The sequence below is a fragment of the Lissotriton helveticus genome, chromosome 11 (assembly GCF_964261635.1).
Source record: "Lissotriton helveticus chromosome 11, aLisHel1.1, whole genome shotgun sequence".
NCBI classification, from domain to species: Eukaryota; Metazoa; Chordata; class Amphibia; order Caudata; family Salamandridae; genus Lissotriton; species Lissotriton helveticus.
Genome location: NC_136072.1, coordinates 233,926,027 through 233,944,017, shown reverse-complemented (window position 1 = coordinate 233,944,017; position 17,991 = coordinate 233,926,027). Strand labels below are relative to the sequence as shown.

General features: G+C 44.0%; 1 protein-coding gene across 1 annotated transcript in view; it reads left to right on the top strand.

Annotated features, from left to right (window-relative positions):
- LOC144791612 (von Willebrand factor A domain-containing protein 5A-like) overlaps positions 1–17,991 on the top strand; it is a 680,207-nt gene that overhangs the window by 276,665 nt on the left and 385,551 nt on the right. The window contains exon 13 of the mRNA XM_078666339.1: positions 152–357. Within this exon, the coding sequence (XP_078522465.1) occupies positions 152–357 (206 nt within the window). The remainder of the gene's footprint in view (positions 1–151; positions 358–17,991) is intronic.

Sequence of the window (17,991 nt, the reverse complement as noted above, 5' to 3'; positions counted from 1 at the left end):
TGGACTTTAGAAGGGGATGCTCAAGTGGTGATGCTGTTGAACACTTAACTATTTAATGTACTGTGAGCTTGAAGTAAAAAAATCAATAAAAAGATTTCAAGAGGAAAAAAGTTTTAATGAACCAGTAATTCCAGTTTCATTCTCTTCCTAGACTCCCCATTCACCGTCTAGCAGCAAAGAATATAGTTTGTGACTTGGAGACAGGAACCAACAGTGATAAAGATGTGAAGAAAAGAATTCTGGAGACGAGCCTGCAGTCAGGAGTTATCTGTTCACTCACAGCATTCATTGCAGTGAACAAAGACTTGAACCAGCCCATTCAGGGGCCCCTAGTACAGCGGAACATACCACTGGCACGTAAGTAGAGAATTGAGTCATGCTTGCTTTTGTAAAGGTGGGAAAAGGAGAAAACTTAGAAGAAAGACAAGACTGCAAAGGCCTTTCTTGGTATAAATTACCTGATTTATTAAAAGTGCCACTTGAGTGTGTTAGGTGCAACTCAGGAAGGTTGTTCGAGGTCCTGTAGATGTGTAATTTGGAGAGCTCCAAGAAGGAGGGCTTGTACTTAATTGAAGTCCTAGAAAAATGTAAAGGCCCAAATTTCTTAACGGTTTGTGCTAGATGATACATTGTGACCAAGAGCTGCAAAGTCGGCAGTTTCAAATAGATATTTCCTGCGTTTCGAAATAAAACTTGCATCAAGAACGTCAACTTGTTTTTGGGTCTCGATTCTCTTGGTTTTAAAGCTGATAACATGCACACTAGCTCATATTTCTCCTTGTCTGTAGGTGTTGACTATCCATGCTATGGGTAGAGGAAGTGCACATGGCAAGTGATGTGGTATAGTGGCTAGAGCTGCTGACTTTGTTACATGGGGAACCAGGTAGGACTACCAGCTTAGGCTCAACTTCCTGTGATTGTGAACAAATCACTTAATCTTCCAGTGCCTGACAAAAGCAGGGCTATGTGTAGTGATGTATGATTTTGTTGTAAGGTGCTCTAATGCACTTGAGCTAAATTTGAATTGTCACAAGAATGAGTGGCTATATGTCAAGTATTTCAAAGGAAAGCAAAATAAAAATGCGATTTTATATAGCACTTGTTAGCACAGTCTTGAAGATTAGTAGACCTGTACTTAAGAAGTGTTATGATTACTCAACCTAATTGCTGGAATTGTATTAACCTGAGAAACAATAATGGCTGAGTCAACTAATGAGGATCTAATGACCTGTACCACAGGTTGTACAGATTAAATGTATCAACACACCGAGCTATGCAGCCACTTTGCATGACTGCTTACTCATAGAAAGCACAAGTGTGATGGAAAAGAAGCAGGTTTGTTAGTTAGGAAAATATGCAAGTGTAGAACCCTGAACATATGCTGTTAGAGAAGCAGCACTGTTGTGCATGCATTAGAATCACTAGCACAGGTAAATTACAATTGTCAAATGAAAGCAGGAACGTAGATTCACCTAGGAATTTAAGAAGTATGATTTTAGAGTAGATCCTGGGATACAGGACTTTTGCCTAAACAATAAGATACCTAGCCTCCCCCATAATCCATCAGTTTTAAGTTGGAATGACAATGTGTTAAGAGTGGTACATTCAAATAAATAAGGGGTCACTTTTGTAGAGTGGGCCACCAGACTGCTGGGGTAAGGGAGATCCCACTTCTGACAATCCATCTGCAACATGCTTGGCAAGATTTTGCTAAAATTGCTTCCTGCAACACAACAGGAGCGCTTTCACAGAAACAAAGTCCTTTATTTAGAGCCAAACCCTGAAACCAAGAATGTTTCTGAAAAATAGAGCAATTAAGTTTTCTTTCCCTGCATGAGGGACAGTATTGTTTCCTGCTGCAGATTGCTGTGGTTTTCGTGGACATCCCGGGCAGAAAAACATAAGCCTCCGGAGCCCTACTCTAAAAAGGAAAGGACTTCCGATTAGGGGTGGAAGGAATTCACCCAGTTTCTCTCTGTGGAATTCTTGTAGTTCCATAAAAACTGAGAATCCGTGGAGTTCTACGAGCTGCAGAATTTCATCGTCTCACGCTGCTAGTGCTGATATGTAGCACTGGAAGCTGTAAAATCAGCAGGAACTGCAATAGGCGGCACACCTGAGGGTGCTGATTCTTTCTGATGCTCGAGTAGATTTGCCACACAAGTGGCAGCTTTTTCAGCGCGAATGGTAGTGCTCTGCCATGACCGTCTTACATTGAGAAATCACGCCGCAACTTATCCTAGACCTCAATTTTGTCTTTTGCTCTCACCAACTTGATGTTGGCGAGCTGCGCTCAATGAAAACTTTGCCACACTGCGGTTGGCAAAGTTTTTCTGGAACTCTGCGCCCCAGGCGTAGCACAGAATGGGTAAAACTCGGCGGGGGAGCGGAGTTTACCGCCCATCCCTACTTCTGATGCGAGGAGGATGGCAATCATATGGCGACTGGCCTGCTGACAGAATGTTTTCAACTGCTGATCTGGCTGAGATTCCTTCTACATCAACTAAGCAGTTCCTCCCAACTGCAAATGGGGATCTATGAGGAGGGAGGATGGTGCATCCATTGATGTATGGTGGTTGTCCCATTATTAGCCTCTGCTGAATAACCCTCTTACTCAATTTCTAAATCAAATAAATTACTAGCTTATGGAGTGTGGATATAAATCCTTCAAATCTTTTATTCAAATGTCCTCCTATATTGATATTCAAAGAAATACAAACACCACAATCCTCATATTACAACCCGGATCACAGTTAATCATGGCATCGCTCATTTCTGAACCTCACTTCCCTTTTAACCCTGTTCATTAGTCCGTAGAACTTTTTCAGAACTTCAAGACTTACATGGTAACAAGTGATTTTACAGAAATTATTGTATGTAAATAAGAATAATTGTGCCCAAACATAAATATGCTGCTTTAAACTACAGAACCATTGTCCACATTCTTGAGAAGAGGGAAGTGGAGCTTATAAAGTGTTGATGACCTTTTGCCATGAATTGGCTAAGGTGAATTAAGAGATCCATCATAAACAATGAGGAGCATATTTAAACAAAAACCTGGGCTCCCACACCTGGGTGGCTAAATCCATGAGTGATCATCTAAAGCAGTGGTATTCAAACTGTGAAATGTAGATCTCCCATGAGCTTAATATGTATCTCTTGGGTCAAGCTAACATACGCAAAGGGCATTCCATATTGTGGACCTTAGTTAATGTTTCAGGCGAAGAAACCTATTCAGATTCATCACATGCTGGGGCATGATTAGATTTCACGGGCCATACTGTGGGTATAAAGTGTCTTTGAAGAGATTTGACAATTGTTGTTGTTGTGTGGCAGAAAGCTTTTAAATAAACAACTGCTCAGTGTTTTAACTCCTGGGCAGTGTTTTACAAATTGGGAAAATGTGGTGTTCTGAGAGCTTAATTTGACGTTTTTAAATCTAGGCCTAGGGTTTACGTTCATACTGAAACACATACTTGAAACTGTCACTCTTAGCACATTTAGCTTAGCTTTTTGTCTTTCTCCTGTAATATTCAATTAAACATGTGCGAATTAGCTGTAACTCCACTCTTGTAAATATTATACCTGGCCATCACATTATTTATACTTTTTGATATTTTAAATTCTAAAAGTCAGAATTTTGCAAAATTTGAAATTGTAGTTTCCACCTACATGAAGTTATAAGTGCTCCTACAGACCAAAAAGCTGGGTACTTGGGCTGAGAGAGGAAGTTGGGTATCGAATTACAGTGGACTCTCTGGGTAGACAAGCAGACAAAGCTAAAAGATCAAAGGGAGTTGTCTAAGCGTTGACACTAAATACCTTACAACACATTTGTTAAACTTTTATAAATGATCGAATGTCCAGCCGACATTGTAACTTTGTTAAATGGAGATAACTTGGAATATAATATTTTTGAGCACTGCTGTTCCTAAGATGGTGTTCAAAACAATATAGATTGCACTCTCCATGCAAGGGAAATGGAGACCAAGGTTATTCTACAGCAGAGCATCTGACTACTGCTCCGTCCACCATCAAATATGATTACGAGTCCAGGACCAAGTTCCAATCTTGTGGGAAAAAAAAGTTTGTACTGGGATTGGAATTACGAATTGTGGGATAGTAGTCCCAACCTCAGTTTCCCCTCAGATTCTTGCGGGTGAAACCTGCTGAAATGTATATGGTGAAAAGGTCTGGTAAGTGGAGAAACCCATAGAATTTGCAGTGCTAAATTTTGATTCTGTGTGATATTCCTCATTTGGAAGTTGAACATTTGCAATAGTAGGTTTTTACCACTCCCACTAAATGCCTCACCCAAGGGAAATAATATTTATAAGTTGTGGGAAACACCCCACCCCATTCCTTATAACTTAGAACCAGGGCCTACAGGTTTGGTGATGTTTACATATTTTCTGTTTCCATCTGAGACTATCCATATTTATATTTTCTGTATTCTATTGATAATGACCTGAATGTATTTCTTTGTTGCATGAAAAAAGGTTGCAACTATAATTATTCAGGTCTAATGGATAACCACTGATTCTCTAGAGTATCCCCAAACTCTAGACCGTATCCAGAAGATCTAAACAGCATTGCTGCTGTGTGCTGGTACGTGGCGTTCTGTGGCTTAACACATACCTTGTTTTACTGTGGAAGTGACTAATGGGGCCACATTTAAGTACCATTCCTGTGTGCTGATGCCCATTCCTTTCTTTCTGTGCCTTTATATGTGGATCTGAGGCTCCCTCCCAAATTGTTCCTTGTCAGTTGATGAGTTTTTTTGACAAGACCCTATTTTTCAGAGTGCAAGGGAGTTATGTCCCTTCCTAAAACTGCAGCGTTTAAGTCTTGTTGGAACTGTCTGTGACATATTGCTACAAGCTCTGCCTCTGTTGTTTGGGCTCAACTCATCACTCGAAGTCCTGTTAGAAGTCCACCCTCCTGAACCTGCAGATGACCAGGGACGGCGAAGCCAAGCTGTATGTCAGCGAACACCAAAAGAAGTTTCAGAAGTCCCTTCCCTGCTTAAATTCAAGGGTGTGGAATTTCCACTCTGTAATACATTCCTGCGTGGACCAAGTCTTCCGGTGTGTTGAAATTGAAGTAGTTGAAGGATAAGCGAGATTCGTCCCAATCCCGCCACCTTCAACATGTGCAGTTGGGAGGATGTCACGGTGCCTCACAATCTCTCTCTGAGTTCACAACCAAAGAGCCGATTCCACTACTGATTTTGATATACCCTGAGTTTCTGATTCTATTTGCAATATTGCAAAAAAATTGGTGACTTTGAAGGGGCCAAGTTGTGAATATTCTGCATCCTTGCTGCTCCCTCTGGTGCATCTTCGAGCCCCAAGGATCCTGAAGGCCTCCAGTCGGATACCGCTGGTGGGTTCACCTTATACGCTGTCTGTTCCTCCAGAACCCTCCTTGTTTTCCACACTGTAGTCGACTTCCATTCCAACACAAAAAAACTCACTGGTCCCTGTGACATCGTGACAGGTACAGATGCTGGAGGGCTACCTGATTCCATCTTCCTCTTCGACTCAGAGCCGAAAACAGCTTAGCCTCAACAGAGGTTGCTTCTTCACACCACACTGATGCACCCTGCCCCAGTTCATTCTAACTCCGACATTACCATGCTTTTATCTCGGCAACGTACCACAATGCTAACTTTCCAGTTCAGACTGTGATTAGAACCAATATGCCTTTGGGGATGACCGTGGTGATGAGGCCTAGCATTCTCCACAGCAGGATGATGTCAAACATTTTTAATAAGTTTTGAGATGCAGGACTGGGGCCTTGTGCATTTCATAAGACAAGGGTCCTTGTGCAAGCAAAAGAAATAAAGGTGCATTCAAATTTTAGAATTGCTACAGGAGGCAAATATTAGTTATTCAAATCAGTAATGCATCTAATAATGCAAATGTGAGAGGTTATCATATGGTCATACAAACAGAAGCTGCGGTGAAGATCACCTACTAAATGCACATGTAGAGATCTAGTATTTAGCAACCTCAATTAGTAATTCTTGTGTTTAGACACTCAACTTGGAATGGTCCACCGCTAAGGCCACTACAAATAGAAATGATATACAAAAACCCAAGGAGTATCCAATGTTCAAAGTCCAAATCATTCAACAGTCATGTGTGGACATAGTTCATCAAACAATAAGAGAAACTCTTAACAGCAGGTTTTGCTTTTTCTTTTCGTTTTTATTTCTCGATTTCCACTTGAAAAAATTGTCTTTCAAAGATGTCTCCAAACAAACAAATTCAAATCAGTTCAATTGATAATCAAATAAATGCCAGTACAACCTACGCGTTACGTCCTCACAGGGACATCATCAGGGCTGTAGAGTAGAAAAAGAAAGAAAAACTATAACTAACCGTTCATTCAATCACATTTATGTACAAAAGTTCATTTAAATCCCAGACATTCTTATTTATTAAAGCTACCTATATAACAATCTCAAATCATTTAAAGCCATGCCTGCCTATATAACATTCTTTCCAACAATATCATTAATGAGAGAAACATAAACAGAACTCCTTATGGGTGTGACTGGAAGTTAATCTTTCTCCTGAGAGAGTTTCATACAATAAACATAATCTCATAAAGAGCAATTTTTCCTTTTCTGTATATACCTGTTTATTTACAGTTAACCCCTGCTTAAGGATAAAAAGTGATGGCTCACCTAAATTCGTTAGTGATCAGTAAAATTCCTCCTTTAAGTTTAAGTGTTCATGTATTACAATTAAACAGAAAATAGGCACCTAATATGCTGATCTTGTATTGTGACAATTAAAACACATTTCGGTCTTTGCATAATCAAGTTAACCATGTTGGGTATACATTGCACTTTTCATTATAATTAAATAGAAGACAGCTACCTAATATGTCGTTTTTGCATTATGCAAACAATAATACATTGCGGTCTTTGCGCATTTCTATAAATACATTAGGGACTATAGTCTTCGATTACATTTATCCCCAGCTTTAGGTATATTTATATGTTGTGATTGGTTAAAAACATGTAGGTTCTTATGGCCAATCACAGTAAATTAAAACGGAACCGGAAATAGTTAACAGCGTAGTCAAGAGAGTTTATAGCTACGCGGTGTTCAGTTCTAGTTACAGCGACTTCCGTCTAATGGAGATTGGCCAACTCGTAACCCATTATTTGGCCAATCAGAAAAGACGATAGAAAAAACGGAAATAATACACAGACTTCCGGTTTGGTACATGTATTCGTATGGAGGCAAGATTGTCGAACGTAATGGGTGATTGGATACTCGCTCGACGCGGCAATGTGCGGACGTAGTAGGGAACTAAGTTCAAATACAAAGTGGCTATTGGTGCACACATAGAAACTTGGTGATTTGATAATTAACTGTTTAAATAGTGACTAGAAAGAATAGGTATTTTGTCGACTCTTTATCAAGCGAGTCGTCTTGGAGGTTACATGCGGGAGAAGCCGACCATTATTATCGAAGGTATGTACACTATCGACTTGAACTTTAGCTCGTAAACACTTGTGACAGATTAGAGGTCACTTGTTTATTCAAGGGGTACAGCCTACTTAGTCTGTCTCCCCATTTTTTTCTTTTATAATTTCTTCTCCATTCGAAATTTGAAAAAGAGGAAAAACGTCTTATACGACCGCTATTGGAATGTCATAAGGAACAGGCAGCGTTCTAAATATTACAAGGGTAGGAGCACCTTATATTCTAAATTATTGACAAACTAGTTGTTTAACTTGAATAATGTTCGTATGGCAGGACCACATGTGACCATGCGATTTGAATAGGAATTGCAGAGTACTTTAATTGATCTTTCAGGATTGGAAAGAGTCAAATTAAAAAATCAGTGTTCTCTTTCTGATTAAAACGTATATATACAAAAACATTTAAAATAAAAAAAATTCATCTTAGACTGTCAAACTGTAAGAAATATCGTGCACTAGAAACTGAAGACTTCTCAACCGCTTATGCCATGAACACTTAAACTTAAAGGAGGAATTTTACTGATCACTAACGAATTTAGGTGAGCCATCACTTTTTATCCTTAAGCAGGGGTTAACTGTAAATAAAGAGGTATATACAGAAAAGGAAAAATTGCTCTTTATGAGATTGTTTATTGTATGAAACTCTCTCAGGAGAAAGAATAACTTCCAGTCATACCCATAAGGAGTTCTGTTTATGTTTCTCTCATTAATGATATTGTTGGAAAGAATGTTATATAGGCAGGCATGGCTTTAAATGATTTGAGATTGTTATATAGGTAGCTTTAATAAATAAGAATGTCTGGGATTTAAATGAACTTTTGTACATAAATGTGATTGAATGAACGGTTAGTTATAGTTTTTCTTTCTTTTTCTACTCTACAGCCCTGATGATGTCCCTGTGAGGACGAAACGCGTAGGCTGTACTGGCATTTATTTATCAATTGAACTGATTTGAATTTGTTCGTTTGGAGACATCTTTGAAAGACATTTTTTTCAAGTGGAAATCGAGAAATAAAAACGAAAAGAAGAAGCAAAACCTGCTGTTAAGAGTTTCTCTTATTGTTTGATTAACTCTGTCTACACATGACTGTTGAATGATTTGGACTTTGAACATTGGATACTCCTTGGTTTTTTGTATATAGTTATCATATGGTCAACCTTCAAAGCAATTAAACTAACGTATAGTTCAGTAAGTGGTCTTACCTTAATCTGCTCAGTTCAGGTCAGTGACTGACAGCCAAAATGGAGGGCATGCCCTAAGGGTGCTCCTCAAACATCCTACTGTATTCTCTGCAATCCTGGCACCCTGGGTCTGTCTGGCATTCAACTCCCCTTCTACCTCCCTTGAATGACACGATTGCTCATCTTGCCCCCCCTGTGCCCCATCTGTCACTGACCTGCCTATGTCCCATGCAATGTGATGCCAGACCTGTAGCAGCACCCCATGCCTTTGGGCGCATGCTTATGGACCCCGTGAGGAACACTAGGTAGTGCGGTGCAGTCCGCTGAGACTGCTTGCATCCCCCTCACCTGCTGTGAAACCTTGCGGCACAGGACTGATGCTCCACGGAGGGGCACCCACACCTCAACTCGGCCGCACTGGAGCAGGACCTGCGACCGCTATGTGGAGCTGAGAGCAGAGGGCTGCAGAGCTGCCTTGTCTCCTTGTTGGCTCAAACAACCGCATTTGAGACCGCAACGTGCTGCACCGCCTACCGTGCGATACAAAAGAGGATGATGGACGGAGCGCTTGAACAAATCAAACTCTCCCCCAGTCAACTGATCTGGGTTTAATCCATCACCGTTCTTTAGTTCACTCAGCCACCCCAGTTCAGGCATGGCTATATGCAAATCAGTCTGACCCTGTGCCTTATGGGAACAGTCCAGCCCGAACTGCCAAGCCATGTCCTCCCTGGACCGGAAACAAGCATCCTGGGACCGGTTTCGGATTCATAATCCTCATCAGCCAGGCTATCTTGAGAGGACAATTCCTTCCTCTACTCTGGTCCTGGGGGGTGGCGTTGCTTTCCGGGTGGCCCCTGTGGGCCCCGGACCCCTGAAACTTCTGTTCCCCTTTCTGGCACTAAATATACCTACTGGCAGCTGTGGACTTGTTGAGCCACATTGCCCTGCTGCTGATGTGCACTACATATAGTGCAGATCTGGGCCCATCTACTGGCAGCTTCCTGAGGACCGTAGGCCATGCTGTTCGGGCCCAGGGCCTTGTTTGTGACTGCTCGCTTCCTCGGAGGCCTGAATACTTTCACTTGTCTTAACAGATGAGCCGGGGGGGGGGGGGTATGGTTGATGTGCCAACTGCTTGGAAGGTGCCTTCGTAGCTTGGACCCCGGGGGCTACATTTGCAGGCCCTTGAACACCTGACTCGGAAAACATGGATGCCCCCGGCCTCCTAGCCACCTTGCCTTTTGCCTGCTGATTTGGGGGACGCCTCATTCTCTGTTTATTGCCGCTTTGCCCCTCATCACCAGCCAGGCGGTGGTCGAGACTCCAGTGGCTGCTCTGACGGGGCTACACTGCCATTTATGGGACCTCCTTGCCCGCCTCCATCTGGCTCCAAACTTTTACCTTAGCTGCTCGTGGAGCCTCATCTCTTGGGCAAGTGGGCTGAGAGGACCTATCCAGTGCCCTACTCTGCCTGCTACAATAGGGCTCTTCCGGATACTCACGGGCATTGTTCCTTCTAGCGCGCTGACACTTACTGTGGGGCTCCCCTCCTAGTGGCCCAACCAACAGCCTCACCATTCCGGTACGAAGATGGGGAATCTACCCCGAGCTACCAACCGAAGATTGCCAAGTTTGCTACCACTACCCTTGAGCACAAGAAGCTCCTGGGGGAGTGCCATCAGCATCTGACCCTGTCTTCCCAGAAGTGCTTCTAATCCTTCAAGCCATCCAAGCATCTAAAGAGGCCCTGGAAACTAAAATCTGTAAAGTGGCCTTGTTGCGACAGGACCTCTGCAATGTGGCGGGAAGAGTCAGATCCGGAATCACAGATATCAACTCTAGAAGACGACTCAACGGACATTAAAATCAAAGTCTTGCCCTACAGGTAATGGTCCAGACACTTGAAGCCAGAGCGGAAGACTCTGAAAATCGTTCTCGAAGGAACAATCTTCACCTGGTGGGATTCCCTGGGAGTTTTGAGACCCCTGGTTCAACAAGCTTTGTTAAGACTTAGATACACTCCTAAATTGCAGAGGTCTTCGTTTCGACCTTGGTTTGGAATGCAGCAGGCCCACGGCTCGCTGGCTCCGAGACCCCTTCCTGGGGCCCCCCTCACGCCCAATGATCAATCAGGTTTCCAACTATAGAGACCGCAACATGGTATTAAGTGAGCCCTGTGCCTAAGAAACGCTCTCATACCAATTATCGACGATCATGAAATTTCCCGACTATACAAAGGCGACCCAACAACAGCGTAAATACTTTGATGCGCTGAAGCTAAAACTATGAGCTATATCGGTTCCCTACATTTGGCTCTTCCCTACATTTTGCTCTTCCCTGCCAGATTGAGAGTGATGAACAGCCCCCGTATTCACTTATTCATCACCACTGAGGTGGCCTGGCAGTTGGCTACCAAGCAGCGGACCCTCCGCAGCCACAACCACGCCGGATGCGCAAAAGCGGGGTCCTTACAAAAAGGCTTTATTCGACTTTTACGGCCATAAAAGCAATGTGCAAATCAGCAAATACAATTAAATTTAAAAATCATTGGTATAGAAACTAGTAAATCATTGAAATGACTACGTTGCATCCCCATCAGAAAATACAGGTGATGGAATGATTAAAAAACATCAAGTTGAAAAGCTAAAACATTTAAATGTGTGCATATTACAACCTTCTAAAAGATCAATATTTTTGTTCAAATACTCTTAGCAATGAGGCCAGCCCTTAGAATCCATGCCCAGCCTAAAAATGTTGCCATAGCTAGTGCAATAGGTAATGATGTATCAGTACGCAAGATGCATTCAGCTTCCACAGCCACCCTTGTCCCGAGGGACCTGCAAATTGGTAACAGCCAGGCCCGGCGCGGAACTATATAGGCATCACAAACAAAAAGAATATGAGCTGTAGACTCGTTAAAAGATCTACACCCCAGGCACCTAGTAAGAGATTCGGCTGACCATTTAGTGGTAAACCGTCTCACCAGGCGGGTTCCCACCCTGAACTGGAAGTACAGTTTACAGTCCATGGGTTTGGTAATCTCATCCCAGTAGGGTTCCATCCTCTGGGCAGCTTTATGGTCCAGGAAGAGGCTGGTGAGGGAAGTCGACGCTTGTTGTCTTGCGTTTCTTTCCTGAAACCATTTCCAGTATTTATTCTTGAGCACAGCTTTCGATGGGAAGTTAGAGTTTACAGGATCAATCCACAGCGAAATCAACCCCAGCTCTCCTAATAGGTTAGGAACTGCCCACAACCATTTGATACGATGTAATGTGTCCCCCCTAATGATTTCTAAGAAACACTGTGCATAGTCTGCAAGCTCAGGTGTAGACCATAGTCTCCTCCAGTACAGAATGGGACGTAATTTGGCTATTACTGCAATTGGTTTCTTACCTAGATCAAATAACAATGGGCACATGGGGGTACTCTGGGGAAGTTTAGTAATGTTTCTTAGAAACCTATTTTCAGAAATAGTAAGAGCTAGGAGGTTCTCGCATCCCCAAACTTCTGAACCATATAGTGCTGAATTAACAGCTTTCAAAATATACATTTCCAGGGCTGGACTAATGGGTTTAAAATGAGAGAGATTATGCTCCTGACAGAGAGCCCCCGAGATCTGTCTAAGTTTAAGCGATGCTAAATCAATTTGATGATCCCACTTCATACTTGCTAGAAAGTTCACTCCTAAATAAGTGGACTCATTTACTAAGTCTAGTGGACCATCATTCATGTTAAAACCCCTAAGATTTGCCTTGCTGGCATTAAATGCCATTAGCTTTGTCTTAGACACGTTGACCTCCAAGCCCCTTTGACAGCAAAAGTCTTCAAAGATTTTTAATTCCTTCTGGAGCTCTCTAGAGGTCTTGGAAAGGATCAACGTGTTGTCGGCAAACATCAGAATTTGTACTTTTTCCCCAGCAAGTGAGAGGCGTCTATTGGTATTGCACTCATACAATCAGCTATCCCGTTAATATATAACGAAAATAGCATAGGGGCCATCACTCATCCCTGTCTCACACCGCGCTCCACCGGGAACAATTCAGTAACTTCCCCCTGCCCCAACCCCCTCTAATTTGGGCATTATTATCATCATGGAGCCTTCTAATCAGAGTTAAAAGGTCCAGGGGAAGCCCAAGCTGTTTCAAAACTAGCCATAATTTCCAGCGGGGAACTAGATCAAATGCCGCCCTTAGATCTACAAAGGCGGCATATAGACTACCCTTGCCTAAAGTCACTGTCTTCCAGTAAATTGAAGTGAATCTGAAAACCTGGTCAATGGTGCTTATTGATGCACGGAATCCAGCTTGCAAAGGAGAAAGGACTCCAAACTCTTCTATCCACCCCTGCAGTCTATTTAACACCATTCTACCAATTATTTTCTGGCAGCAGTCGATTAAGCTAATGGGTCTATAGTTCCCCGGGCATGCTTTGTCACCTTTTTTGTAGACCGGGATAATTTCCGCACTTTTCCAAGACGCGGGAATTGGCACTCGTTGTGCAATCGCATTAGATAGCAGGAGAATATATCAACTCCAACTAGATTTGTCATGCAAAAAAATGTCGCCTGGGATGCCATCGGTCCCTGGTGCTTTCCCCGGTAGAATTGAGTTAAATGCTGACTTCCCTCATAGTAAAGGTTTCTCCCGAGTACATCACACTTGCATGTACAATTTCCCCCACTTCAGGGGCAGAAGCATATTGAGGCTTAAAATGATTAACCCAGGCAAATACAGAGACATGATTTTGGGGGCGCTCAGCTCGGTCCCCGGTTGACCATTTATATATGTGCCAAAACTGCTTTGGATTTTGAGGCACATGCGTCCCTCAGCTCGTGCCACCTTTTAGCATCCCAAGCTTTCTTGGCTTTTACTTGTTTAGCCTTATAAAGAGTTCTCCTCTAACGGACCCTTGATGGGTCACCCCCTCTTATGGCTTTACCAAGGGCCAGGTGTGCCTCCCGGCATTCATCATTATACCATTGTCCCTCTTTCTGGGTTGAGACCTTGGGCAGCTTTCCCTTCTTCTCAAAGAATGAACGCAAAAGATAAAAAAAAGCAGTATGGGTGCTCACTATACTGCCTTGATCTCCTTTCTGATATACACAAGCCTCAAGTTCTTTGGTGGCGAGATCCAGGCTCTGTGCTATGTCGTCGAGCAAGGTTGGAGCTTCTTTTACCTGTACCCCTTTAAGTCTCCTTAGGTTGTTCGTGGGAACAACTTCACCAAGGTAATTCCTATCAACTAAACGAGAATCTATAATATGATAAGACCAAAGCAGAGAGCAACAGAGCGGATTATGGTCACTTTCGAGCCTAGCAGTGACCTTTATATCCTCCACCAAGTACCACAGTCTCAGGCTTACCAAAACATAATCAATTCTGCTTACAAAGAGCCCGTTGTTAAACGTATTCGCTCCTAGCCTATCTAATTTGATACACCCATTCAAAGCCTTATGCCCTGTTCCATACAGATACTATTCAATTGGATAGCCACATCAGTCCACTTTCTAATAGGCTGCAGCTCCAGTGGTGGGACCCCCCATTTACTATCATCAACCTCAATCCAGTGGCCATCTTCAGTAAGAGGTTCAAATGAAGTATTGAAATCACCCACTATTATTACCTTAGAAACGTCAGGTAGAGTGTCAAGGAGCTCCTCAAGAGCCGCTAAAACTCCTGATCTTTTGTCCCTTGTACCCCTGACGTAGATGTTAAACAACACGATTGATAGGTAATCCTTGGTGATTAGTTTAATAGATTGGATATCCTTACTCTGAGTTGGCAGAACCTGGATATTAACTTTAAGCTCTTGGTGAACCCTAATCGTTAGCCCCCCCCCCCCGAGGGCCTGCCCTTCTCCCCCCCCCCTTCCAGCTGCTATGGAGAAGTTCAAATACCCTTCGTAGAACAAGGGTGTTTCCGCCCAGGTCTCTTGAAAGGCACAAATATCATGATTCTTTACAAAGGTATTCCATTCAGGTGAGCATAACCTAGAATTAAGGCCTGCAATGTTCCAACTCAGGAAGTTACATACTGTAGGTAGATTCCCAACCATCTGGGTAGTGCCTTGTGGATATGTGCCCCTGCTGCAGTTCGGGTTTCTCAGTCCCCCCCCCCCCTCGAGATGTTACTTACAGGGTGAGTAGGAACAGAAGTCTGGGGCATGGGGTGTTTTGCAGTTGGTTTATCAGCTAAACTTATCCCCCATCTTCTCCTTGTGTCAGAGCCACATTATGGGTAGTAGTCGATAGCCTCTCCTTGGGTCCCTCTCCAGGGAAAACAGTAGAAGCGCCTTTTTGAACCCCCAGCAGGCCTATGGGAATTAGTCAATCATTGGTCTTTAGGCTTGAGGAGCCCTGCAAACTCCTGCGTCTGACAGACCTCAAAATCCTATCCAATAAGAGAGCACCTAAACTGTATTCTGGAGTTCTCCGGGCCCACTAGTGCGGAACTTCAATGTGAAGAGATTCTTGGCCAAATCAACACTCTTCATAGTGAGTTCAATACTATCAAATGGTTGATTATGAAGAGAAATTCTACGCGCAGTTAGGATGTCCTCCCTAATCACCGATCGACAACCTCTCACATATCTAATTCAGTGAATAGCTTTGTTTGTCAACGAATTGCCGTTCTCACTGGTACTATTTGATGTTAGTATAGGAACATTGACCATATAGATTCTAGCGACCTTGGATTTATTCAAATTATACCCTCTGGTTGACCCCAAACCCGGTCCATGAAGCCCTAGGCCCTCTTGTGCATAAGCATTAACCCTAACCGGTAAATGAGTGCTGCTATTTATACCATGCGGGGGCCAGGTTTAATGGCAACTACATTCGGGGATGCATACCTTGCTGGATGATCTTTCAAGCCAATAGGGCGGGTTTTATCTAAGTGATTTGTACCGTTACATCTTGGGGCTCCTACAACTTCGCTGTATCGGAGACTAGGGTTTGTCCAATGGGCCGACGGAACTTTAAATAAAAGTCCTAAAGGGGGTTCCAACTTCTTGCCAACCTGTTGGTTGGGCTGCTCTTTCTCTGTCCAAACTGCCCTTGGTGTTATTGATCTCACCAATGTGAGTATCTCGTTTAGAGAGCCCTTTATCAACTGCACTTCATCTCTAAGTGCGGAAACTTCCAGTTTTAGTTTTTCTAGGGACTGCTCTTGCAACCCTGCAATGAGGTTACACTCACAAGGAAGTCTATTAGCTTGCGTTTGAACTTGTATGTACTTTGGTGCCTTTTCCTTTACCCTATTTGGTGTTTGCACGTCACCGACTGGTTGGAACCTATTAGTGCAGATGACAATAGGATCAATGTGAACAGCATGATCTATATTTGCAGATGCCAAATCACCCCCATACTCAATACCACTTTCAAGAGAAGCATTTTCGGCCTGAATCTCACTAGGTAAATTAGGTAACTGGCTCTTACTAGCTTTACAGAACATTTCTGGGATAGATAAATGTACGCAGTTTACCTGAATCTTCTCTTTCTGGTAAGGTTTGGGATTAATATTTACAGGTTTAGGGGGACTAATTCAAGGATTTTCTCGCACTCTCTGATCAGTGTGTCTATCTGGTCCATTACACAATTATTAGCGATAGCCTTCCGTGCCTTTTTTGCCTTTTTCCTAATATTACGCTTGGGCCCTCCCTCAGATCCCTCCCCGCTCTATTCCAGAGCCTTCCGCTTCCCCATTGTCAATACTAGTACAGATTAATCAGTAATCACACAGTAATATCCCACTCTGCCCACAAGGCCTAAGGGAATAACAACAAAAGTAACACAAAAATACAACTAGTAGGCTAGGGAAGCAGAATGCAATTGAAGTCCAGAAGTCCAAAGCAGGCAAATGTAGAAATAACATGCGACAGTACCTTAAATTGGACCAGCTTATGTTGTAGTCAAAGGCACCACTGAAGAAGCCAAGAGGGGGGGCCCAGCCCTGCCTCTTCCTGGCTAAGACTGGCGCGGGTGGGCCGGGTGGGCCCGCCCTTCGCCGGCGTCCCGCGCTGTGGCATGGCTGTGGCATTTTTAAGCGCCTCCCGGCGCTTTGGTGCTGATAGCGGAAAACGCGTGTGAAGGTCCGTTGTAGAAGTCCCCCACGGACTGCGTGGTCAGCGGAACAAAGTGGAGCTAACAGGCAGCAGCAAGAAGTTATGTTCGACGGAAGATAAAGTAATGGCGGCAGCCGTGTGGCAGAAAAAACCTTCAGCAAATTTGGGGGAGATGAACCACCACCGATAGCAGCAGCCCGCTGTGGGTGATTCGCAAGTGAGGCACCAGTAATTATATGCGCGATGTCTGCAGGCGATGTTGGAGAGAGCGCTAACGAGGCTCCGTGGGAGTGCCGGAGCAGAGTCAGCGGGAAGCCGAGGCGTGGCCCGCAATCCGGAGTGTGGAGGTGCCTCTGAGCAAGTAGCGACTGAGGAAGCAGTATCTTGTTCTGCAGGGCTCGACAGTCAGTGAAAGCAGGTCTCTCCTCAGCGAAGCGGGACGGGGCTCTACTCCGCGCAGCAGCGACCTACTCAGCGCAGCGGAGAACGAGCGCAGCAGCGACCTACTCAGCGCAGCGGTGAACGGCCCAAGCTGTCCCGATATGAGTGAGACCCATCCAGGCGTTCGAACTCCCGAACTCCCTCTGCGGCTGTCTGGATGCGCAAAAGCGGGGTCCTTACTCACCTCACAGAAGAATACAGCCATCTCGGTCTTGCTGTTGCAGCAGGTCCAGGGGTGGTGGAGGTGGCTGGCCTTGTTCCCCAGCATCAGATTCCAACTACCCACGATCACAGCCTCCCCTGGGAATTAGGTGTCCCCTTCCCCCCCCACTGCCCGCCCCCACCCCCTCTCCCCACTCTGTGATATTCAGAAGTTGGGGGACAACTGCACCCATGGAGACAAAGCACCTCTGATGCAGTCATCTTGAACTTAGGTCTATTCATGTTGCTCACATTCCACTCTTCACCTAGGATGCCTACTACTGTTTATATTCTTCTGTTGACTCGTCTGAAAGGAGGAGATCTCGGACTTCCTTGAAGGCCCCACTTTGTAATCCCTGTTCACTACGGATTGTTTTAGGGTGACAGATTCATACGAGGTGGAGGTATGGTGTGGGAGGGAATAGCAGGTAATGTTGTTGGTTATTTTTGCTTGTCTCCTGATGTTTTGTTGCTTCTTTGTTTTCCTTATATGTCTTGCTTCTCACTGCTGCCTATTGTCAGTAGTGCCCTGACTTGCCCTTTCTCTGACCCCCTTACACATGACACATTTTGGCCATGCCCATGATGCAACACACCCA